Source organism: Contarinia nasturtii, unplaced genomic scaffold (assembly GCF_009176525.2).
Source record: "Contarinia nasturtii isolate CC-2019 unplaced genomic scaffold, AAFC_CNas_1.1 Cnas_scaffold_533, whole genome shotgun sequence".
NCBI classification, from domain to species: domain Eukaryota; kingdom Metazoa; phylum Arthropoda; class Insecta; order Diptera; family Cecidomyiidae; genus Contarinia; species Contarinia nasturtii.
In genome coordinates, this window is record NW_022197885.1 from 1,411,250 (window position 1) to 1,438,949 (window position 27,700).

At 34.0% G+C, this 27,700-nt stretch overlaps 1 protein-coding gene across 5 annotated transcripts; it reads left to right on the top strand.

Annotated features, from left to right (window-relative positions):
• The first annotated feature begins 470 nt into the window (after positions 1–470).
• On the top strand, positions 471–24,851 carry LOC116339670 (spectrin beta chain). 5 transcript variants are annotated; one of them, XM_031765688.1, is made up of 12 exons: positions 471–722; positions 12,732–12,964; positions 13,141–16,886; positions 16,970–18,446; positions 18,522–19,223; positions 19,303–19,499; positions 19,565–19,736; positions 20,179–20,226; positions 21,793–21,890; positions 22,052–22,218; positions 22,346–22,534; positions 23,892–24,851. In XM_031765688.1, the coding sequence occupies exons 2-12, from the start codon at positions 12,829–12,831 to the stop codon at positions 23,893–23,895; spliced, it is 6,936 nt and encodes a 2,311-aa protein (XP_031621548.1). In that variant the 5' UTR covers positions 471–722; positions 12,732–12,828; the 3' UTR covers positions 23,896–24,851. The 5 variants fall into 5 exon arrangements, with proteins under 5 accessions (XP_031621548.1, XP_031621546.1, XP_031621549.1 ...); XM_031765686.1 differs by lacking the exon at positions 20,179–20,226 and adding an exon at positions 20,989–21,171; XM_031765687.1 differs by lacking the exons at positions 471–722; positions 20,179–20,226 and adding exons at positions 1,501–1,875; positions 20,989–21,171.
• Positions 24,852–27,700: the final 2,849 nt, after the last annotated feature.

A 27,700-nucleotide genomic window follows, 5' to 3' on the forward strand; every position in this document is an offset into this window, starting at 1 on the left:
TTATTATAATCGACATAAATGCATTCCAAATGAATAGATTCACTGTGAATTCAATTCAGTTTATGCGATAGTGAATAGATATGAAAAGATTATTTTTATTTGAAAGAAATGTTATGAAATATCTATATTAATTAATTAAAAGTTCACAAAAATATTTTCAATTGTGAAAAATTCATCATAAAATTGATTTTCGATTCAATTCAAAAACTTTCGAATCAATTCTTCTTCTTATTTTATAAAAATATCTTCAAATTCGGTGGTTTCAATTCAAAGTTCGCTCTGTTCGAATCTCATTCAAAATAAATGTATAACAGTTTGGCCAACAGCGAAAATCGAAATCGTGTATGTTCGCGATCAGTTCACTGTGAGTGAATGAAATAAAAGATAGACCGACAATTCGTTGCATGACATTTATACAAATGAGTGTAACCGAATACGGTTTTTGGTCGCTTGAAACACTATGAATATAAAATGATTCAGTATTGTGTGTATGTTTTGTCAAGTGAGCCGTACGTGCTGTGTGTGTCATCGCAAAACTGTACATAGAAGTGAACAATTTCAAGAAACAGAAAGAAAGCGATTTATTGAAGAAAAAAAAGAGAAGAAGTGATCAAAAACTGAATATCGATTTAAGATTAAAAGAGAAAAATAAAAAGCAATCATCGAGGAAAAAGATTTATTGAAGCCGATTGAAAAGAGTCAGCGATTTTATTTTATAAACGGTAAATTTGTGTTTATTGAAATATTCGTTTTGGTAAGAGTTTCTGGTTCAGAAAGACGGGAAAAAAATATTTGTCTTCGTCTTTGAATGTGTATGTATGTGTGTGTGTGTGTGTGTATGAAATGTTTACAATGGTGGAAGTGTGAATGCGAAAACCGCACCCATACTGCTTTACAGCGGCACATGACAAAATGAGATAGAACTATGTCAACATAACTTTTTTTTCACACTCACACCACCGCAATATCATAATTCGTATACTGTATGTGAATCTATCGGCAATGTTGACCGTATAGAGAACTTTTTTTGGAATTGGAGAAAGAAAAGAAATGACATCATTTTCGGTCATATAATACTTATTTCAAGCGGTTCCATCATTGCACAAAAATCATTCTCGAACCATGAAATGCCGTGAAAAATGTTAAATTTTATGATATACAATGCTCTATGAATTTGGAAATAAAAAATTTGCCGACAAAATTATTACATTTTCAATGGAAAATGGATTTCTATTCAAAACATCACTCAAATGACATTTGAGCGCATTTTTGCTTATATTTTCAATATACGATGTTGCATGAACATTCATATCGACAAACATTTGAGTGATTTGCTCAACCATACAAACAAATGGCGCTCAACACCGAGGACTTCCAAGTAAAACTGTTCGAAAGCAATTATGTTTCGGAAATGTGATTGTATTGGTTGCCACAGACGCAAGCGTACACAATATTGAGTAAAAAACTCAATCGTTACTGCCATGTAGAGATGAAAAAGGTTTTTTTTCCACTCTTGCAATAATACCGAGTACACGAACAACACGAACGGGCGTAGAATTTTTCGGTGTACGAAAGAAAAAAATTCAGAAATTTTACTGAGTATGTGAAATTAAATAAAAAGACCAACAAACAAACCGTTCCAAAATAATTCCGCCGAAAACTTGGATTTTTATGAAATATATAGATATTTAAGTGCATATAGATCGAATTGGAATAAGAATCGACCAAAAAAAAAACGAGCAAAAGAAATTTGTCAACAGAAAAATCAGTGGTTACAATTGGATTTTGTTGTGTGAAAAAAATAATAAGAAGAAGTACTCTAATTGTGATTTTTTTGTGTATAGTGTGCGTGTGTGGCAACATAACACAACCACGGTGAGCATACGGAAAATATTTTTTTTCTATCTAAATTTGGAAAAGCACACAGAATGGAAATAAACAACAAAAAAGAAGATTGAATAAAAATAAACCAGTTAATGGAAATCATGCCATTTCATCAGAGGTGAAATATACTGAATATGGTGCTAGACTACACTCCGAACATGTATACACCGCCGAACAAATCAAATATCATAACCAAAATAGTTTATAATTAACATCAAAGTTGGCTGGAAAACACCAAATGCCAAAGAGAAAATTACGTAGTTTTCATGCCGAAGAAAAAAAATGTTTTAATGTTTCATCGACTATGGTTCGTATGTGTGTGTGTATGAGAGAGAGAAAGAGCGAGAGAGTTGATATAAATGTGTGTGTGTATTTGGAAGAATAAGCGTGTACGGAAACTGGCGAATGGTGCGTGTTTTGTGTATGCTGCAAAGTAGCTATGGATTTTTGTATAGTTCTGTTGAAGGTTCTTCCATTGAAATGGTGTGCGTGTGTTTTTTTGTATTCCTCTATTCCTGTTGTGTGTTCCAACAATGGCGGCTTATTCACTGTGTGACTTTTTATTCGCTCTATTCCCATATAGAATTACCTCACATCATAATCCAATATGATTCGGTGATTTAATTCACATACAGATGAGCATTTATTCGCCTGACTTTGATTCAATTCCAATTAGAAGCGTCATGGACAAATGTACTGATTGCTTAAAACTTCATAAATATGTTTCTCATTTTCAAGCGAAAAAAAAACATGCACAGAAAAATCAATAACATGAGTCAAATACAATTTGAAAACGACAAAATGTTTATGTGAAGAAAAAAATCAATTTTAAAAATGGATTTGAAAAAAGGTTTACGTTCATGCAATGCGGTAATCTTCTTCACTCTGATAAGATAAATATAAATAATTGAGAAGCCTTGCAATGAATTAATTCTCTTTTCAAAAAAAAAATGTTTGTAGCGTACAAATATGTGCTTTATCGTCAACTGGCGATATGTTTTTGTTGGACGGTCGTCGCTGTTTCTTGTCTCAAATTCAACCGATTATCTAATTCACTTTCATACAACTAAATTTTGCTGACGTGCCACTGTTTAGGTGTGTCTACTCTACATACAATTCAATGTAATTATCGCGCTTTTTCGGCATTTCCTCATCATCAAAGCGACAAACCGATCATATTATCACGTGAAATAAAAAAAATAATCAACAACAGATATAGTCGTAAATAAAAATTAGTCCAGCACAAAATACAAAAAAAAAAAAAAAAAAATTACGCGAACCATGCAAAAACCACAATGTCCAAAAATAAACCCTCAGAAATATGTGGTGAATCTAATTTAAATCGAATCACTTGAAAATACGTTCATTGCGTAAAATTTATGGCTCAATTAATTTACGCAAATTGAAGAAATATGATTGATTTCATTGCTCTTGTCGATTCGAATCGGCATAAGTGTTCGATTAGTTTTGCGGGTGGCTAGCATTTCGAATCAGATCAATTGAATGTTTAACATCTCCATACATTTTTTTTTTGTTATTGTATTGCTGTTTCGATTTTGCCAGAGACAAAAAAACAGCCACACGAATTGAATACACAGTGAATCCAAATGTAGATGGAGTATTGTTTAAATGAACGGTGTATTGTAGCATCTAATTGATCTAAATAATTTTGAAGGAAGTTTCAATTGGAAATCGCGTTTTTATCTCACCATTTGAATCTATCGTGAATACATCTATCTCGTTTTTTCACCCTCAAAATGATCACATGAAAAATAGAAAAAAAAATTTGCGATTAGATCATCGCTATTTGTATGTTAGATGTGCGTGTATGTGCTGTTTAAACGAGCGGTCATCAATTGCAATCAAAAAAAGTTATTTGTTTGAATGAAGCTTCATTCATGAAATGAGTTTTTGTCCCCATCTACTTATTGCCACTCTTTTTTGTGAATATAAATTAAGTATTGGATTGAAAGTGAAATGAAGAAGAAGACCAACAACTGTTTGACCAATATAACATTTCGACTCAATGTCAACCCTTCGACGGTATGCGAAATGAAAACAAAGTGAAAAAAGAATGCAAGTTGCTAGCTAATTAGCACCTTAGCACCTGCAATTGATTTACACTACATTTTCAATGATGCGACAATGTAGATTCGGCTGTAACGCCACCATCCATGTCAATAGAGCAAATTTCTTCTTGGAATGTCTATTTTTGTTCGTCTTTCGTGTATACAGAGCGTAGAAAGATAGAGGAAGAGAAATTCAATTTTATTAAAATATAAATTCTATGTCTAAATTTATACAGTATATATTTGATATGATGTTGCCATACAGAGACGGAGTATGGTAGTCGCAGCGCTTGCGCAATGATTGCGTACACCGAACCGAAGAGAAATGAAAGAATAAGACCGTACACACGACATAGCACGAGAGCTGAATATTACATACACTATACATTACGTTCTTTTTTACCGTATTTTCAACCGAATTGAATATGCAGTGTATATTACTTCATTTCTTGTTACAGCCTTTTGTGTAGTTTTAACTCGCGCGCGCCTCATATTCTCGCTCAACAGTTCAAACTATCTTCAATACGGCATTCTCTCATCGCAATTGTTTTACAAGAAAAAAAAAGGTTCTTTGCTAAAGGGTCTACGTGTATGGTATCTATTGACGTACTGAACAGACTTTAAATGCATGTTCTAAACTCAAATCAACAGCTCTTTCGTTCATTCGCTTTTCCTTCTCTCTTTGCCAGTGTGTGTATGTTTCTTTTTTTGTGTGTAGAAAGTGCGGCAAGTACAGACGCGAAAACAATGCGGCGAACATAGTTTTGAGTTCATGTTCGCTTACTAAGAATAAAAAACCACACTTACATTCTCTCTTTCTACTTGATATTTGTTTTTTGTTCTTGCTTGTATTTTATTAATACTCGTCGACGATTGTGTCGCATACACATACACAAATCGTTCTCGCGCTTTAGCTTCGTTCAGCAATTAGTATATTTATTGCTTTACTATTCTTGGCATGCGTTTTCTTTATTTCCCGTACTTTGGCGATGGTCTGGCATAAAAATGTAATTTCTCTTATTACATTTTCTAGTGACATAACAAAAATGCTTATGGAATACAAAATATCACTGATTCGCCATCAGAGACTTAAGCATGAATTAAAAATCATTATTGAGTTTTCAAGAATTCAAACGTGTCAGTACATTTTCTTTCGTTTTCATATTTCGTTTCCAGCAAAAAGATGCAGTTGACAAACGTGTCACAAACTATAGAATAGTTTTGTAAAAATATTTTATTAAAATGAGATCTAACGGAATAGTAAAAAAAAAGTGGTTCCATTTTTATACCCGGATGACGATTTAGGTCGCATTGTTTTGCCAGTTATTCAAATGCCAAAAGTTGACATTTTGCACGTGTCAAACAGAATTCTTTCTACCTGATCTGACAATCTTCATTAGAGTCTGGTGAAAAGTAATTTTGCTTATTCAAATATTCCGGTTGCTAATGACAATATCATAGTTCTTTTGTGACATTGAAACAGACACTATACAAAACAATCAATGGGAGAAGCAAAAAAAAAACAGAACAAACGGTTTTCGATCAAAACTGTGAAAAGGCTTCGACACGAATGAATTGCTTTTAGTTTGAAGAGTCAATGCGAGAATTCGCAAGTTGTGCTGTTACATATGTATGGTCCGCAAATTATACCGCAACAAAAATCAAATCAACGACAGAACGGTTTGCTATATATTTTCGATCTCGTGTAATGTTAACATGTATCAATTTTTATTCCATTCCATTGTTCGTGAAAAAATGTTCATTTTCTCTGTACTTTTCGATAGTTTACTTCATTTCCCGTTTTTGACTCGACAATTTGTTGTTTCTTTAATTTAAACGACATTATTACACAATTGTATGCATTTGATTTCATCGTCCAGTACAAATGAAATTGAAGAAACCGTTGAGTTATTTGTTTTCGTCAATTATTCTCGTTTTTTTTCTATTTCAAATAAAAGAGAACTTCGATTATGTTTATGAAATGTTCGGTTTGACTGACCGTTTTGTTTATGTATCTAGTGAATTCATTTCATCATAGTAGTATACATAATTGTAATGCGGTAAAACTTTGTGAATCCTCTTCAATATAGTATATGTCTCTGTACGCCATTGCTGTGGCCCCATTATTGACAAAGAAAAACTCTTTTATTGATTTTCTGAGAGTGCTTCAATGCTGATTTTCTTGACGACCAAATCATTTTCTGCATTCATTTGTTCCACTATGAATTCCGGTGAATGAATCTCTTCTTTTCTGTCAAAATGGATCTTAACACGCGATGTATGTGTTGAAATATCACAATAACCGACATTGATGATTGTAAAGAGTAGAAAGAAAAAAACACACCACATCAGGTCTAAATTTAAATTCATAATTATATTTAGCTAATTCGCAAATACAAACGCATTAAATTGTGGCGTTTGGATATAGATGATGATGATGATGATGATGCAATCATGAAATAAACATGCAAAGTTTCATTTTCATTTTATTTTGTTCGACGTTTTGTTTCACGACAACTTATCGATTGCAAATTCTTTGCACACCGAGTCAGCTGCAGTGACATATGATACCGACAAATTACTTTTGAAAAAAAAAAAAACAATAGAAGCAAAAACATAAACAGCAATAAATAAAAATAAAGAAAAAATTGAAGCCAGAACTATCTGTTATGCGTCAGCCGTGTGTTTAAAACACTATCATCACATATGGCTTTACTAACACAATTATTTGAGCCTCGATTCTCTATCGTATTCTCTTGCTCGTCGTTCCACGCCCAGAACTAAATGAAAACCACACGACACGTTCGCTAATGGCTATAAATGTAGAATTCGGTGAATATATAGTTTTGTAGTTGTTGGTGTTATTGTTAATGGTGACGGTGTGTTATTTATGCGACAGCACACGCATTTTACCCATACACATGCGATATTCATTTGAATCGATTCATACAACACGACTATGTGTGTGTCCGTTTGACCGCAACAATAATCAAAATAAGTTTTTTTTTTTTTCATTTGAACTATGGATAATTTAACGAATGATTTTCTCGGCTTGTAAATGTGTAATGTAGACGTAATAGATTCGTGACTATTTGCTAGATGATGGGTCAAGTTCGATTTGTTAAATAAAAATTAAATATTCGTTTTCGGATGTTTTTGAACACCCTCTTCAAATGTGAGCAATGCTTTGAATATTTTTCGATTGCTTTTCTGTCGCCGTTTCGACCTCAGAATTAATTTTCGGTTGAAAGAATCGAAACACGAATATATTTCGATTTGCATTAAAACTACGGTATGACACGCATCAACGATAACATTCCAAAATTTCAATATTTTCAACACAAACAAACTTTGCACCAACACAACTTAAAATAACAATGAGAAGAATAATAGAATTGAAAACGAAACAAAAAAACAATGTTTCAAAAAAAATTGCTGTACCAATACGAATCAAACGTACTTTACATTTTTTTTATTACGATATCTATCCTATATCTTTTTTTTGTTTTTCGTGTGTTGTTAACCATTGCTTGCCAACGACAGCACGCCGACAATTGTGCTGCAGCAAAATGTATAATGATGTATCACGTAATCACGCTGTTAGAAACAGAGACCACGGTAATACGATTATAATTTGGACAAACATTGAACCGAGTGAGAGAAAAAACACAAACAAGAGACTAGTAATCAAGCTACTATTTGGATTTGTTCCGCTTCGTGTGTTCATGAAATAATGTTTCATCTGTCGTGCGAATATCTCTGGTTTTGAGTTGCTAGAAATTCACAGAAACACACCATGGAATAAAACTTAAGCTTTGCAGAATTGTGCCAAAAGTCGTGAGGTTGAAAGTACCTGCACTGAAATTGGCAAAATGCATGAACCGCTTAAAATGGCCGGAGGAAAAATATGAAAACCGGAACAATGTCACGAAATCTCATTAGCACAACCAAGATGCGGTTGAAAAGTGAATTGACAATAAAACAAGCAATATAAATCACCTCAGTTTACGACAACATTAAAAAAAAGAAGCGCACGGGCACATTGAAGCATAAGGGAATCAATTGATATATAATGTTTCGTCTCAACTCACAAGTTATATGTTTCCCTTCTACAAGAAAATTTCATTTTATAATTTTATAACGGTAAATGATAGTTTGCTCGTTTCTTTGACCCAGTTTTATGTTTTTTTTATTGAGCCGTAATTTTTTCAACATTGTCTTTCGAAGAAATGAAGGCGTTTAAATCGTAGCAGTTCGTTTGACGCCAATTATTTGGTTCATCACATGAACTACCAATAAAACACCTTCGTTCATTTCGTTGCTTTTCGCTATTGTATTTCTGCAAAAATCGATTTTATTGCCATTTATCGATTTTGTCCAGGCGCCAAATATTGATCATTAAACGAGAATCGACATTATTTTTTTTCTTACTCAGTATTCACGTAATATTGTTGATGTCAATCGAATTCCGTGTGGAGTATGACATCATTCCACTCAATGTGATTATCTCACTCAATGACAATGCCGAAATATTTTTGCTTCTCCAGCATTTCTGAATTCACCGATTTGTTATTGAATTTTTGCTGAGAGAGTGTGAGTGAATGTATATGTTTTGAGCAAAAATTCCATATACGGAAAACACGATAAAAGTATGAGTGATGAGTGTTTCTGTATGTATCTGAATTTTGTGGTCAATAAGCTTGCGCAATTATTGTTGACTCGATACGCGTACATTTCTGTTCAATATCATCTTTACAGCATATGTATACATAGCATATCTGCTACGCATGTTGAGTTCGAAGCATATCGGTTCGTCCAAATTCATTACATATTCAGTGATGTTGTTTTCTGTTTTTGTTTACTTTACCACCCAAAAATCTATCTATTTTACATATTTCAAACGTTTCAAATGTAACGAGAAAAAAAATTAAATCAAAATCGATTAGAGAGCTAAAAGTTGTTAGTCGGAAGCTGTTTATTAAAAGCAATCATTTGATTGGCTTATGATGTTTTAATGGATTTGCTATTATTTTTAAATGTACGTTTCGAGGGAGATGTGTTTTTATTTATTTTGGTTCGTTTGACTTAAATTGGTAACAACAGGTGATTGACTCATCTATATTTTCCCGCTTGAAAATGCCAACAAATTGCTATAAATGCTCTTGTTTTTTTTGTTGCCTTTTTGGGTATGTAGGTGATAAGCACTGGAAGCCGATAAAAACACCGAGTACTCGACTATCATGTTATTATTTTAGTAAATTGATTAAATATATGTGTTGGCGACCAACATGTTTACAATACCGATTCATGCAAACGCACTCGAACACTTTTCCTCAAGTTATTTGATATACGAGGTGCTTGAAACCCGCACTTTTTTTTCAATTGAATATTGCATCGATACTGAAACGAATGAGTAGTATATGCATTTTCAAAGAAAAAACAAACCATCACACGCTAAGTTATATGAGCTCATTGTAAAAATGGTCAAACAACTTTATCATATCTCGTTGAGTGTGTGTATGTCGTGGCACCAAAGAATTCAGTCATTATTTAAATATAGATTCCATGCCTATAGTGTGTGCTATTCCGAGAAACACATTGGAATAATTCAAGTCAAACAAAATAAGGCGAAAAAAGAGTCCGATTCGATGATAAAATCGTTTTGTGAAATGTGATAGCAACTCGAATGCGAACATCATTTTTCTTCTTTTTTTTCGTGCCATTCTTATTTACATTCTGAAGCGATTAAGGATTCACTTAATCGTTTCCACATTGAAAAAAAGTGTTTCTGCATAAAGTGTAAACAATTGATTGCCGCTTGCATTGCAGTTTGTAGACAACGCCCCATCAAATATAAAATATTCATTTTGATATTTGTATTTGTGTGGCTCCTCATTCATAAATCTTTTATGCGGCAAACGTATTTAATCTGTTTTTTTTTTTTTGTGTATGATTATCTTGTTTTATAAAATATGCAATTTTCTTGAGCAGATCTTCATTGTGTGTACGATGCTTTCGCGATGGTTTGCGATAAATACAATGAAATAAACCACACAGACACACACACACACGATGCGAAAGAGTTTGTGGGTTTTTGGTTTTGGTTGGTTTATTGCTTATTTAGAGAGCGAAGCAAATTGAACATTGTTGCACACATCATGAATGTTGACCTATTCGTCTTCGTAGAAAATAAATTTCTTTTTCAATGTTGAACATGTTTTATTTTCTCTTTCTATCTTTATTTATCGCTCTGCCACTAATTAAATACAATTTTTGATTGGATTGGCACTTTCCGACAACTAGAAAAAAATGCATTTTATTTTGTTTTTCAAGAAATTCTTGCTTGTTTCGTCATTCAATGGTGAAAAACAATGAGATAGGGAGCGAAACAGTGTATGAGAGACAGAAAGAGCGAGAGGGAAGGCGGAATAGAGTGAGATGGAGTTCATGGTGTTTTGTAATAATATCGAAAGTTGTGTGTGGCTGCATCAGCCGGAAATTCAATTGATCTATTTTTAAAGTCGACATCGACAGAGAGGAACGAACCGACGCCAATCTATTGAATAAAATTGCTTTATCTTGCACTCTCAACAATCAACATTTGCTGCATATTTTTTTTTTGTTTTCGCATTTGATTATTCAAATAATTTCCTCGCGAAAATCGTTTTCGAACACGAAGCAATAACTGTAAAATTGTGCAGCACAATGGCAATAAAATTCGCTCATAATTTGCATGCCATTAAAATAGATATTTGCAATTTGAAGATTAAAAAACTGCGATATAAACAATCAATGAATTCATCGCTTTTTCTCTTGCGGATGCAATAAACTCAGAAAATTGAATTAATCAACAAATGCCCATTATGACAATCACTTTTTTATTCACACTTAAATTTTGATCACATCGTTAAAAAAATGATGCACTGTTCTGTGTGTTCGAGCACAAGTTTGTGCAGATGATTAACAGATTCTCCGCTAAATTTGCTACTTAATGACTTCTCACAGTTTTTGCTCTGTTAAAAACAACGCTCGAAAGAAACACGAAAAAGAAATGAATAATGATTTGAAAGGTCATGACGCGAGCCCGCAACACAATAAGAGTATCTAATTACGTTGTACAATCACTCAAAAGCTGACAATCATTGAAACTGAAACAATTTCTCGTTGACAAATTGGCAATATCAGTCGACTTAGAAAATTAAAAAAAGGGCGTGCATGTTCTATTCTAATATTGAGTAATTGATAGGCCAATTGAAACGGTCATTCGTCTTTTGAGACGTTCAATTTGATTTTTGATCATTTTCCATTTTAAAACAAATGAATCACGCATATGTGACGCGTTTGCGACATTTTACTGTCGCAAAAATAACATTTCGATCTCAATTTTTTTATTTTTTCAGAACGTTACACAGTTGGCGATCAACTTTGTAGCGTCGATGTATTCGGGCGAATATGAATTGTGTCAGAATTTTATGGCCAACTTTTGCAAGAAAAATACGATAATGTTGACTAATACCAATAAAGATAATAAGCAAAGGTATAGATTTTGCGAGAGATAATAGTGTGAATTATGTAAGCCGCATTTTTTCCGCCATTAATCGTGACAAAGCGAAGACCTTCACGTATATCAGCAAAATGTAAAATCGATACATGAACATAACGTCAAACGTGTGTTTATCTGTCGTACATTGAATTTTCCTTTTGATTAATTACCGGACTGTCATTGATTTAGTGGTATGCAATTCACAGGAATTAGCGGCAATGATATAAAGTCATGTTTCTCTCTCTAACTCTTTCGCGATCGTTTAAAGCAGAAAATCTCTATTGATTATGGTAGGTTAATGTAAAAACTGTCTACTTGCACACAGACACGTTCAAATTGCACCAAACGGTTTTAAAACTATCTTTATTGCCAGTTTATCGTTGTTTGTTTCGTGTGGATGCATCAAGCATATGCAATAAAATTACGTGAGAAAGCAAACATTCCATCTAATCAGTGACTGAGAAGCGACATTTTTCGTTTATTTTTGAGTAGCTATTTTCAGCCCAATTCAAATGTGTTTGTTTGTTACTCTTTCTTTTCCTCTTTTGAATGTGTTGATCGCTTACTTTTTTCAAGATCGTTTTTCGTGCATTCTCTTTCGATCGATAAATCGAATTTACATTGCATTATGTCAAACCCTGATTCGAATCAAAATCTCTGTATTGAAAATATTTTTCAATTAAATGCTATGACCTTTAATCTACAATAAACAGTTATTTTCGAAATGCTTCAGCGAACAAATAGAATTCCACCTACAATTTGTACAGTGTTGCACCATTCATTGTCATGTTTTGTGTGCTTGTGTGACACAATTTGAATATATGGAAATGGTTTCAATGCGATAGAATTTGATAGAATTCAATATGTGCTGACATGTTTTGTATAATTTAAATGTACCACAATGTGTGCGATGAAGCAAAATGTTATCTGAAATAAAGTGGCACAATGTAAAATCGGATTGAAGTGGTGTTGCGGCGCCAAGCTAATAAGACCAAAAATGCTTTGACACAGACGACTTTGGCAAGGATTGTTTTCTTTTTGCTTGCGTGATGAATTATATTGATTTTATGTAAATTTTGTCATTGTTTGACGATGGTGTTTTCATACTGAGTGAGAACGGAAAATGAGATTTTTTTTGTTCAACTTTTCTCTAGTCATCGTATATTGACAATGTATTCATTTCCTGTGCAATAACTAATGTGTTCGTTTTCTCATTTCCTTTTCGTCCCTTTCAGATTGCAGCAGCATAAACTGCCTATGAACTAATACACACATTTTTAAGTACGAAAATAAGCAAAAAAAAAATAACACACTGAAAATCACACCGACAAAATGACGACCGATATATCTGTGGTGCGTTGGGATCCCAGCCAGGGACCCGGCAGCGAATATATTGATGAATACGAATACGATGGCGGCAATTCAAGCTCACGTCTTTTCGAACGATCACGTATTAAGGCGTTGGCAGGTAAGCAATCGAAAAGAATATATTTGTACTTTGCACTTTATTTCCAATAATATTCTTATCAAAATCAGTGTTTTGTGCCTGAAATTCTAACTCAATGTTGTTTTCGTTTTTTTCTTCTTTCGTTTCATTCTTTTTTTTTTATGTTTATAATTGCTGCTTTCATCCACATCGAACAGAGGAACGTGAAACAGTACAAAAGAAAACCTTCACAAAATGGGTGAATTCGCATTTGGTGCGTGTAAATTCACGCATTGGTGATTTGTACGTGGATATGCGCGACGGTAAACATTTGATAAAATTGTTGGAAGTATTGTCAGGCGAACGTCTTCCAAAACCGACAAAAGGCAAAATGCGTATACATTGTTTGGAAAATGTAGATAAAGCATTGCAATTTTTGCGTGAACAACGTGTTCATTTAGAAAATATTGGTTCGCATGATATTGTCGACGGTAATCCAAGTTTGAATTTGGGTCTGATTTGGACCATTATCCTGCGATTCCAAATTCAAGACATCACAATCGAAGAGGTCGATAACAAGGAGACAAAATCAGCCAAAGACGCGCTACTATTGTGGTGTCAAATGAAAACTGCCGGCTATCAAAATGTGAATGTGCGCAATTTCACAACATCATGGCGCGATGGTTTAGCATTCAATGCAATTATACACAAGCATCGTCCCGATTTAATTCAATTTGAAAAATTAACGAAAAATAATGCAATACATAATTTGAATAATGCATTTGACGTGGCCGAAGATAAATTGGGTCTCACCAAATTGCTTGACGCCGAAGATGTGTGTGTCGAACATCCTGACGAGAAATCAATTATTACCTATGTTGTCACCTACTATCATTACTTCAGTAAAATGAAGCAAGAAACCGTACAGGGCAAACGTATTGGAAAAGTCGTTGGCATTGCAATGGAAAATGATAAAATGATCAACGATTATGAAGGCTTCACCAGTGATCTATTGAATTGGATTGAAACAACGATCATTTCGTTGGGCGATCGTGAGTTTTCCAATTCATTGAGCGGTGTACAACAGCAACTGTCACAATTTGCAAACTATCGTACCGTTGAAAAACCACCGAAATTCGTTGAAAAAGGTAATTTGGAAGTGCTTTTGTTCACATTACAATCAAAGATGAGAGCCAACAATCAGAAACCGTACACACCAAAAGAGGGACGAATGATTTCTGACATCAACAAAGCGTGGGAACGTTTGGAAAAAGCCGAACATGAACGTGAATTGGCATTGCGCGAAGAATTAATTCGTCAAGAGAAACTCGAACAACTTGCGGCCCGTTTCAATCGTAAAGCATCGATGCGAGAGACCTGGCTATCGGAAAATCAACGACTTGTTAGCCAAGATAATTTCGGCTTTGATTTGGCCGCCGTTGAAGCAGCCGCCAAGAAACACGAAGCAATTGAAACTGATATCTTTGCATATGAAGAACGTGTTCAAGCCGTCGTTGCTGTGTCCGACGAATTAGAATCGGAACGTTATCATGATATGGATCGTATTAAAGCGCGCAAAGACAATGTACTCCGTTTGTGGAATTATTTGTTGGAATTGCTTCGTGCACGACGATTGCGTTTGGAAATGTCGCTTCAATTGCAACAAAATTTCCAAGAGATGCTCTACATTTTGGACAATATGGAAGAGATCAAACAACGTTTATTGACCGACGATTATGGCAAACATTTGATGGGCGTCGAAGATTTATTGCAGAAACATGCATTGGTTGAGGCTGATATTAATGTATTGGGCGAACGTGTGAAGAGCGTCGTTCAAAATTCACAGCGATTCTTGGGCGATGATGCTGAAGGATATAAACCATGTGACTTGGCTATCATTGTTGATCGCGTTCAACAATTGGAAGATGCATACGCTGAACTGGTTCGATTGGCCGTTGAACGTCGTTCACGCCTTGAAGAGAGCCGGAAATTGTGGCAATTCTATTGGGATACAGCCGATGAAGAGAATTGGATCAAAGAAAAGGAGCAAATCGTTTCGACCGAAGACATTGGCCATGATTTGACCACCATTAATTTGCTATTGTCAAAACATAAAATACTCGAATCGGAAATTCAATCACACGATGCACAATTGCAATCAGTTGCTCGCGTTGGGGATGAACTCATTAGTGAAGGTCACTTTGGTGCCGAACGTATCAAGGAGCGGCTCAAAGAAATTTTGGCAATGTGGAATCATTTGCTGGATTTAACGAAATACCGTCGTCAACGTTTGGAAAATGCCGTCGGTTACTTCCAATTGTTTGCCGATGCCGATGACATTGATCAATGGATGTTGGACGAATTACGTTTGGTGTCATCAGAAGATGTTGGTAAAGATGAATCACATGCCCATTCATTGTTGAAAAAACACAAGGATGTTGCCGAAGAACTTAAAAACTATGCTGAAACCATCGACCAATTGCATAAACAAGCCGAAGGTCTTACACTTACCGATGAAGAACAACGACATGTATCCGAACGTCTTACATCGATCGATGAACGTTACAAACAACTTATGGAATTATCGAAATTGCGTAAACTTCGTTTGTTGGATGCATTGAGCTTGTATAAATTGATGTCAGAGGCTGACGGTGTTGAACAATGGATTAGCGAAAAAGAGAAAATGTTGGACACAATGACACCTGGCAAAGATATTGAAGATGTTGAAATATTGAAACATCGTTACGATGGCTTTGACAAGGAAATGAATGCGAATGCATCTCGTGTTGCTGTTGTTAATCAGTTGGCACATCAATTATTGAATCAATTCAGCAGCGTTGATCATCCAAATTCCGAACAAATTACCGAACGACAAAAGCATTTGAACGAAGAATGGTCACGTTTGCGCGACAAAGCCGATGCTAAGCGCGACGAACTTAATTCAGCCCATGGTGTACAAACGTTCTATATTGAGTGCCGTGAAACAATTTCATGGATTGAAGATAAGAAACGTATTCTCACAGAAACCGATAATCTTCAAATGGATTTGACTGGTGTGATGACATTGCAACGTCGTCTCAGCGGTATGGAACGTGATTTGGCTGCCATTCAAGCCAAACTCAATGCATTGGAAAAGGAAGCCGATGCAATTGAAGGCGAACATCCAGAAGAAGCGGCTATTATTCGTGAGCGTATTGCACAAATTACATTGATTTGGGAACAATTGACACATATGTTGAAGGAACGTGATTCGAAACTTGAAGAAGCCGGCGATTTGCATCGTTTCTTACGCGATTTGGATCATTTCCAAGCGTGGTTGACCAAAACACAAACCGATGTTGCATCCGAAGATCCACCAGATTCATTGCCTGAAGCCGAAAAATTACTCAATCAACACCAGAGCATACGCGAAGAAATCGATAACTACACCGATGACTATAAGAATATGATGGAATATGGTGAACGTTTGACATCGGATCCAACACAAAATGAAGATCCACAATACATGTTCTTGCGTGAACGTTTGAAGGCATTGAAAGATGGATGGGAGGAATTGCAACAAATGTGGGAGAATCGTCAAGTCTTGCTGTCACAAAGTTTGGACGCTCAATTATTCAATCGTGATGCTCGTCAAGCTGAAGTTTTATTGAGTCAACAAGAGCACTTCCTCAGCAAAGACGATACTCCGGTCAATTTGGAACAAGCCGAAAATCAATTGAAACGTCACGAAGCATTTATGACCACAATGGATGCAAACGACGATAAAATAAATCAAATCGTTCAAGTTGCTGACACCTTGGTTGAAAAGGAACATTATGATGCCGACAAGATAAATAAACGCGCTCTAAATGTGAACGAACGTCGTGATTCGAATCGTGGACATGCACTTGATCAACATGAAAAACTCAAGAATCAAGTTAAACTGCATGAATTCCTGCAAGATTTGGAAGAGCTCACCGAATGGGTACGAGAGAATTTCTTTCTTATTGATTCTTTTTCGATTATTTTAAATTATTTCTTTTCTTTTCTTTTGCGATACTTTTCTAGGTACAAGAGAAATACATCATTTCCGAAGATGAAACATACCGCAGCGCAAAAACAATTCACTCGAAATGGACACGTCATCAAGCATTCGAAGCCGAAATTGCGGCGAATAAACAACGTTTGCATGATGCTGAACAAGCAGCTAAAGAGCTCATGACTGAGAAGCCCGAATTCAAAGAGATCATTGAGCCAAAATTGAAGGATTTATCAAAATCGTTTGAAGATTTGGAGAAAAATACAAAAGACAAAGGCGCTCTATTGTTCGATGCCAATCGTGAAGTGTTGGTTCATCAAACATGTGACGACATTGATTCGTATATCACCGATTTGGAGAAACAAATTATCAGCGCTGACACCGGCAATGATTTGACATCTGTCAATATTTTAATGCAAAAACAACAAACGATTCAACATCAAATGGAAATTAAGACGCGTCAAGTCCAAGAGATGGAAAAACAAACTGAATTCTTGAAGAAAACCATACCACCCGAACAACATGAGCCAATCATTCAAAAGAAGACAGCCGTTACCACACGTTTCGAGCAAATCAAAGCACCATTATTGGAGCGTCAAAAGCAATTGGAAAAGAAGAAAGAAGCCTATCAATTTGTGCGCGATGTTGAAGATGAAAAGCTATGGATCAACGAAAAATTGCCGGTCGTCGAATCGGACGAATTTGGTAATTCATTGTTCAATGTAAATGTATTGAAGAAAAAGAATCATACATTGGCCACCGAAATCGATAATCACGAACCACTCATCAATACAATTTGCAATAATGGCCAAAAATTGATCGACGAAGGTCATGAAGATTCACCGAAATTCGCTGAACTTATCAAAGAGCTCACCCAAAAGTGGCAAGCACTCAAAGATGCCGTTGATGAACGACGCAAGAAACTCGATCAATCCGAACGGGTACAACAATACTTCTTCGATGCGGCCGAAGCGGAAGCATGGATGAGCGAACAAGAATTGTACATGATGGTCGAAGATCGTGGTAAAGATGAAATTACCGCACAAAATTTGATGAAAAAACACGAAAACTTGGAACAATCGGTTGAAGATTATGCCGAAACAATTCGTACGCTTGGCGAAACTGCACGTCAATTGATCGCCGATGGCATTCCAAATACCGACGCTGTTAACGTTAAACAATCACAATTGGATAAATTGTATGCTGGTTTGAAAGATTTGGCCGGTGAACGTCGTGCACGGCTCGATGAAGCATTGCAATTGTTCATGCTTAACCGTGAAGTTGAAGATTTGGAACAATGGATTGCCGAGCGCGAACTTGTGGCCGCATCACAAGAATTGGGCCAGGACTACGATCATGTCACATTGTTGTGGGAACGTTTCAAGGAATTCGCCAAGGATACAGCCACTGTTGGTGGCGAACGTGTTGCACGTGCAAACGGCGTTGCTGATGATTTGATCCATGCTGGTCACTCCGACAGTGCTACTATCGCCGAATGGAAAGACGGTATGCAACATTTGTTTTATTCACATTCAAATTTAACAACAATAATTTAATTTTAAATTGTGATTTTATTTTTAGGTTTAAACGAATCATGGCAAGATCTATTGGAACTCATCGATACCCGTTCACAAATGCTCGTTGCATCACGCGAATTGCATAAATTCTTCCACGATTGCAAAGACGTATTGGGTCGCATCGTTGAAAAACAACACGGTGTATCCGATGAATTGGGCCGTGATGCAGGCACCGTATCCGCATTACAACGTAAACACAACAATTTCATTCAAGATCTACTCACACTCTATTCACAAGTGCAACAAATTCAAGAGGAATCGATTAAATTGCAAGCCGCCTATGCTGGCGACAAAGCCAAGGAAATCACAAATCGCGAACAAGAAGTGTTACAAGCCTGGGCCAATCTACAGGGATTGTGCGAAACACGTAAACAAAAACTATCCGATACCGGCGATCTCTTTAAATTCTTTAATATGGTGCGCACACTTATGCTCTGGATGGAAGATGTTGTGCGTCAAATGAATACATCAGAAAAACCACGTGATGTGTCTGGTGTTGAATTGTTGATGAACAATCATCAAAGTTTGAAAGCCGAAATCGATACAAGAGAAGACAATTTTTCGGCCTGCTTGTCACTCGGCAAGGAACTTTTGGCTAGAAATCATTATGCATCTTCAGATATTAAAGATCGTTTGCTTCAATTGACCAGCAGCCGAAGTGCATTACTCGACCGATGGGAGGAACGATGGGAAAATCTGCAACTCAGTAAGTTAAAAATAAAAATATTTCAAGAAACCAATTTTTGTTATTGATTCCAATCGATTTTGAAATGTTTTGCCAACAGTTTTGGAAGTGTATCAATTTGCACGCGATGCAGCAGTTGCAGAAGCATGGCTTATTGCCCAAGAACCATACCTTATGTCATCCGAATTGGGACACACAATAGATGAAGTTGAGAATTTGATTAAGAAACATGAAGCATTTGAAAAATCAGCAGCTGCCCAAGAGGAACGTTTCATTGCTTTGCGCCGATTGACTACAGTGAGTGATTCATCTTGATGAGATACAAGAGCATATTTTTAAATCCAATTTTTTTTATCGTTTAGTTTGAGCTCAAAGAAATTAAAAGGCGTCAAGATGCAGCCGAAGAGGCTGAACGTAAGAGAATTCAACAGGAACAAGAGGAACGTGCCGCTGCAGAAGCACAAGCCGAAGCTGCCCGTTTGGCTGAATCAAGAGACTCACATGATGCTCCAGGATCGCCAGCACGTGAATCCGGTAAATTTATCACATTTCCATTCATCTATCTTTCCATCACCATTTCGTGTGTTTGCAAACATTCTTCTTTTTTGGAATTTTTTCCGTGTGAAACGGAATAACAGATTTGGTTTAAGGGTCGAATTCTTTCGCATACACATTGTTATTTCAAATACAACATTTTTATTCATCTCACAGTCAGACCTTACTGATCTTTTTTGATAAATAAATGTTTGATGAAAATAATTTTTTCTATTGGTAAAAATTCAAAACTAACTCTGGTATATTGGAATTCATTTTTTCATGCTGCCAACCTCTTTAAACACTTGATCGAAAATCTCGCTTGTACATTTACACATATATCCACATACACATAAACACATCTTGAAAATTGACTCTTTGTCGAACAAAATCCGCGTAATTGATCAAAATTCAAAATTAAAACAAAACAAAAACGGAACAGTTGCTGTTACAACTGTTTCACCCGTGGCCGAAGGAACTAGCTCTCAAGGTATTAACTATACATTTTTGGTGATAAATTGCATACACAAACAAACACTTTTGGAATTTATTTTATGGCACTAGATAGACAATTTTATACGCAAATTTATGTACAAACGCATATACATGGTTCTCTTGAGTTCTTTGGTTCATCATTGCTCGTTATCTCTGTAATTTTCGCTCTCATTTTTTCCCAGTCTCTTTTTCTCTCTCAATCACTGTCTTTTGTTTGAAGTATCACACTGTGTGTTCCCATTTGATGGTGTTTTGATCATTCATACATAAATCATTATATTTAATTAAGTATCAATCGGGTCATGGGCTAAGACATATAACAAACTCATGATAATGGCGATGTCGCCAGTATTAATTAAGACATTAACAACAACACATATTATAAATTAGAATATGCACATTCAGGGTATTTCGCACTTTATATCTCACCTTAACTAGATGTACATTTTATTAGTTAACTCAATTTTCATTCAAAATAATGTGGGCCGTGGGCAGTGGGGGTATAAATATAAATTTTCATTTTTCTGCTTATTTCCTTCAAATAATAACAAATATTTATTATACGACCAAAAAAATTGTCATTTAATGAAATCGAATTCTATATTTTGCAAATTCATCAACATATTGCTTGGTGTTCAAACCAAATATAACGATAAACATGGTTACACATTTATCAAACTGGTTTAATTAAAACATACAAACAAACAATTGAACGAAAACAAAATAAACACATACACACATACACGCAATCATTCAGAGGGTGGATTCGATTCGAGACGTTCAACTCCATTTGCATCTGGATCATCTTCACACACACCGGGTAGCGGTGGTTCATTGAAAATTGGCCGCCGTTCTGGTGAACGATCAAAAAGTCCATTCCGTAGTTTTCGATGGAAACGCGGCACTTCACGCAACATTGAGCTTGAGTACGATGAAGAAGGTAACACAAATCAGAAACAAAAAAAAAATCAAATCGAACTACGTGTCATTTAGCATAGATTGCAGTACAATTACTTTAATTTGGGGGAAGTTTTCAAATGAAATATTTTGACATTATTCATTCATGTGGGCCTCATTTGGACGATCAGAATCAAATTTATTATACTAGATACGTTGAATCAATCATACATATTCGAATGTTCATAACAAATTAGTTATTTTTAGTGGACGTTTATCTAATTGCATGCAGCGATCATAGTTTCGCTATACATTGTTTATCGCCCGATACATTTTTTCGAATTTAAATCTTTTCTCCCAGTGTTAAGGACTCTTTCTTTATTGCAGCTGAACAAAACACCAACAAAACGGGGACAATATTTATATATATACACAAAAACACAGTTTTGATTCTCATTTTATCAATGATTTCCAATTTTCGAAGTGGACATTTTTCCAGTTCATGTTTCCGCTTTTTTTTATATTGCATACTTTTTCTGTACGAAAACGAAAACTTGATTTTATTTTTATTGCGCAAATTTATGTTTATTTTATTGCAAAATTAATGTAAAATTTAAATTGATTCAATTTTTAATACAAATTTAATTTATACTCGTGGGTATAGGTGCACAAGGCGATGCCAGTGGCGTTGAAGGTGTTTTAGTTCGTAAACACGATTGGGAAAGTACGACCAAGAAAGCAGCTAACCGTTCATGGGATAAGGTAAATATCAAGACCTTTTTTGATAAAGCAACAGCTGAACTGAGTCTGTCATATTGTCTAGTATGTGTAAAAGTAGAGAATTTGATGCGCTCAGTTCAATCGTTGTTTACTTCGTAAAATGCGGAAAATTTCATTTATGACTCAATTTCCTCTTGAAACAGGTTTATGTGGTGGCACGTAACTCACGTTTGACATTCTTCAAAGATCAAAAAGCATCAAAAGCTTTGCCAGAAACAACGTTCCGTGGTGAGCTACCACTCATATTGGATGGCGCAAGTGTTGATGTAGCCAACGATTATAAGAAACGAAAACATGTGTTCAGAATAAAGTAAGTTTTTGTATGAATTAACTATCGATATCGAAATGATATTCAACCATAAAATTTCATATGTTCGATAATGTGTTTCGTTTGAGTTTTCCATTTAATTGATAAACTTTTCATTTTGTGTCCGTAGGTTCGTCAATGGCAGCGAATTTTTGTTACAAGCCCACGATGATGCCGAATTACACCAATGGGTGGCCGCATTGAAGGCACAATGTCAAACTGCATCGGGTAGCGAAAGCCGTTCACAGACATTGCCCGCATCATCACATCAGCAAAAAGATGAGACCAAAAAGAAATCATTCTTTACGCTGAAGAAAAAGTAAATATCTCCTCCAAAAAAAACATTAACGATATCAAAAAAAAATCAGCCAATTTTCATTTTTGCATATAATTCTGATATTGCATATTTCTACAAGCAAAACCAATTTAACAAATAACAACAACAAAAAAAGAGTATAAACTCAATTGAACACATACACACGTAATGTGCTTGTGAAAATAAACATCACACCACGAGAAACACTCTCTCACAAGTCACTAAGATATATAATTATTGTGAAAAGTAAAGTAAAAAAAAATTGAAAGCCAAAAACAGTGACACACATAACACAACCGATAAAACTGTTTAATGCATAGCATGATGTCTTTTACCGTATTTAGTTAGCTTAAGCACCTTTTAAACTTTTGATTTTCCTATCTTTTCAAAATTTCCTTTTTAACAAACATCTATTATCATTATTTTATGTCGTCCTTTCTGTATTATGGAAAGTAGTTAAAAAATAGTAAATGTTCTATATAAATTTAAGTTTATATTCATGTTTACGAACCCGAATTATTAGTTTTGGATCAAGCGAACAAAGTGTCAACGTTTCCAATTCAGGCATTCGTCTATGCATTGGAGATTAATAACACTGTTTTACATTGACATTCGATGACCGAATGACTTTAGTGATAAGGAACGTAGTGGAAATGGATAAACAATTGTAATGGAAATGGGAAATATCAATCATTAGAATGTAGTTCACTAGTATTGATGTTGACAATTTGTTCTTCTTTCAGTGATGTTAGATCGCATGATGAGTTTATTTGCATGAGTACCGCGCGGTGGCGAATCTTTTTTTTTAAAAACCAGACTCTCTGAAATGAAAAAATAGCTTACATTTATGTTTTGCATTTAACACTTAACAAAAAAAAATGAGCATGGATTTAGTATGAACAACACAATTCACAATGGTTTATTTTCATGTAAACTTTTGTTCTATTGCTGTTGTTCAAAGAGATTACCGTTTATTTATTAACAAAAGTTCAAATAACACAAAAAAATTTAACGAATTCTTATGTTACCTTTTTTTTCTAATGACAAACAGTAGTTTCACATGAAAATATCCGCACAGAAACACAAGCTCACAAACTATGGTTGATGTATTTTTAATTTTATTTATTTTTTGGTATATTTGAGTTTCTTATCATTTCTGGTGTTATGTCTCTTTTACAATGTGTTTTTTTTCTCATTCAGTTTGTATAAAAGAAGTGTATTAAATTGGTGTTTACAAATTGGCAATTTCATTCAGTTTCAAACCTATTCAAAATTATTTTTAAAAAAACAACAAATTCCAAACGAATTATTTTTGACCGATTCCAAATTTCTTTCTCTCTTTTTTGTCATTTATTTTCAGTTAAACAAAATATTCAAATTCATCGTCCCTCGAGCACACAACATTTATACACTGACACACTCAATTACAGACAAAACAAAACACGAGAAAAACTATGATATTTTCTGTCTTAAAATTTAATAACTAAACAACAACAAACAAAAAAAAACATGAGCCTTGCGTTGCGATCCAGCTTTAGAAATTTTAAAAAAAATTTGTTTTGAATTTTATGAAAACTACGCAAAAAAGATATTGTTAATGTAGCAAAAAAAAAGGAAAACTCTAAATTAATTTGAAGTGAATATTTAAAAACATACACACACCTACACATAAATGAAAACAATCGAGAAAACCATTTTATTCCTATGAAATACTATTATTAATGCAATTTTTTTTAATTATTCGAAGTTATATTTTTTCTTATTTCCATCAAACTTTTATTTTCTCTGTCCGTTTCATTTATAATACACACATCTGTTTTTAGAGAATTTAATCCTCATTTTATTTATGAAATGTAATTTTACGAAAGTTAGAACGAAAAAAAAAACAAATACAAATCAATAATGTTCTCTTTATTATTATTTTTTTGAAACTGTGTCTTCTTTTGTTGTTCATTTTAAAAAGAAATTAAATTTAAAACGAAACAAAAAAAAAACGCTAAGTCCAAAATTTTCACTGCTAAGCGGAACAATTTATTTTTAATACCATAACTGAATTTTCTGCAAATGAACAATTTACAAATGACACGCATCTGTATGTGTTAAGCTAAAAAAAAGAAAATAAACCAACTTAAAACATAGAAAATTCGCCAAATACTGTGCGGAGCACTCAGTGTGAACAACATACGATCAAAACAGCATCCGCCACAAAACTCCACACAACCGCAACAAAATAATTCATTTTTCTTTTGGTCAAAATCTAAGATTAAAATTTAAGGTTAAACTACGATTCTAGATATTAAAGTATTGTTTTATTGGTATATTTATGTTCTTTTTTTTCTCGCCTGTACACGAAATATCAATGCATCAACAACAACACATACACACACACAAAAAAAAATACAAAATAATTCAAATGATGAAATTTAAATAAATCAGAATTATCTATTATAATCGACAAATAAATAAAAAAAAACTCATTTTGTTTTATTTTTTTGCAATTTTTCGTTTTTATACCCATTCACACAAAGTGACATCTTTAATATTTACGGAAATTGGCGGTAAAATTGTTAATTACCACCAAAGAAATTTGTTATTTATTGCTACATTGAATTTGAATCAGTTCAGTTATGAAAATTACAATATTTGAGAAAATATTATAACTGTCATTTTGTGTGTGCACCAAATCCCATCTCCCCCCCTTCACTACGAATGGTTACAATTTTTTCCGGAATAAATTTTTTCGCTGACAACCCAAAAGTGAAGTTGGACACATAAATGGAAGGATTTTCTTCATTATTATTAGAGTTATTTGGTATTTTTTTTTTGCAAATTATTCGAAAATTGTGAAAACACACAATATATTTTTCTAAATCTAAATAGATTTCTATATGTTTATAGATATCCAAGTTGGCAACTCATTCAATTGCACTTAATTTCGCTTATGTCAATGAAGAAAAATGAAAATGACAGAAAAAAAAATGAGAGAAAATATTGTGTTTTGCTGTTGAAAATACTGCTGCTTTATCTGCGCTTGTAAAAAAACACAATTTTTTCCGTTAGATTTAAAAGTATTGTTTAGGTGAATTCGCAATCAATTCCAAATCCAACGTAATTTTAAATAGCGCAATTTGTTGACTTTTTCCAAAAAAAAAAAGATTTCGAGAAGTTAGAACGAAAGGAGAAAATCCCGATTAAATGAAGAGATGATGCAAGTGAAAGAGCACGAATTGATTTTTTTTAAATATAAATGTTGCACATTAAAAAAGTGATTCTCAAAATTCTGCTAATTTCATTTATCTTTCCCTCTCTTCAAAGCAAATTTATAAAAAAAATATAAATTTAGAATAAATTGCAATAATTTCTTCAGAAGTTTGCAATATATAAGAGATGCGCGTTGAATTAGTAATTTGGCAGTAAAATGGTAATGTCAGAATTCATAAAGATATATTAAGGATGATGTGATGGCAAAAGATACGGCAATACATCAATATATTTAGAAAAAATCCTTTAAACAAAATAACAAATAATAATCTATATACTGATAAAAAACCATTGTTATACCCCTAAAACCCAAAAATGCAAAACAAAACCCAAATAAAAAAAATCTTTATATAGTCGTTTTTTCTGAACTAATCTTTACAACTTAGTTAGAATACAACTATAAATTACAAAGAAATGGTTAAAAAAAATTATTAAAATTTATCATCACAAAGTAAAACAATTCATTTTAGAAGAGGTTGATAACATTCCGCGCAAAATGAATGAATAACCGCAGCACTAAAAATATTCTAAAAAGATCTAATTATTTGCATCGAATTGGACATATAATATGCATTTTCCGTGCTGTTTTAATAGAAATGAAATTAAATTATGGGATTAGGAAAGTGCGAAATCTATATTCACGAAACAATTATTGCTTTTGCTTTCTGAAACCAAATCAAACAAAAAAAAAACACACACACCTACCCTCACTTAAATATTCTTTTATTTTCTCGATAATTTCTTTTTTTAAATCCAAAATATGTTACATTCAACTAACAATAAACAAAAGAACAAAATAAATGTAGTCTTAGTGTTTTATATGCTAACGTCATACCAATATAGAGATATACGTCATACAAATAAAATTCAATCAAAAAACATTCAAAAAACGATGTTGTTTTTACTTTATTTATTTAATTACATATTCCACGCAGTATTTAAAAAAAGAAGTTCATTTTTACAGATAGTCTTTACGCCACAAATTGTAATTGATATTAATTAATCGTGTGATGAGGCGATAGTTATTCAATCTCCGTCATCAATGCATGGATCGAACACGTTCTGGGCGTTGTGAAACGTGATAAATTAAATTCGTTGAATATGTTCTGTGCATTCACACAATTTACAGTTGATAGATTCGAACAGACAATTTAATAGTTATTGCTGGCAGTTTGCATTCGAAATCGATGCTGAATTTAATTTGTAATTCAAATTGGAAAACGAACGAATAAAACAATTGAATGCATATATATATGCACGGTCTGCACATCTGAAAGGTTGATTACGATGTCAAGTGTATACAATAAATTGTCATTCATTCGAATTTAAATTCGCATTACTTTTGCGGACGTTTTGTAGAAATCTCTTTGCAAGATTTGACATCTCTGGTTGGAATAGAATCGTTTCATTGATCATTGAATTTCATGCAAATGTTGCTTAGTTGTAAAAACAGAGAATGTTATTGTTTGTGAACATGAGAAGTTCTTATGTTTAATCCGAAATGAAGCCTTAGGGAATGAATGACCCAAGATACAACGCCATGAGCTGTGAGCAGTCGCATGGGAATGCGTTCATGCGATACGTCACTTTGCGTCTATTTGTTTTATCCCCGTTTCGTATTCTCACATATGTTCGTCTCTTTTGTGAGCATGTGCTGTTAGCACACAATACACATCGTTTTTTTCCTCTACTGCTACGAGCGTTTCTTTGTTTTCGTTGTGCTGCGCATGTTATTGTATTTGTTTTCATTTTTATCTAAAATCATATGACTATGGCTTCACAACTACTGACTTTGTGTCTCATTGGAATCTTCTTAAAGATTTTATATCAATAGAAAATGCATTGGGACAGCAAATAAAATGAAAGAAATACATTTTTTTTTCGAGATAATTATGTTTGTTATACGCT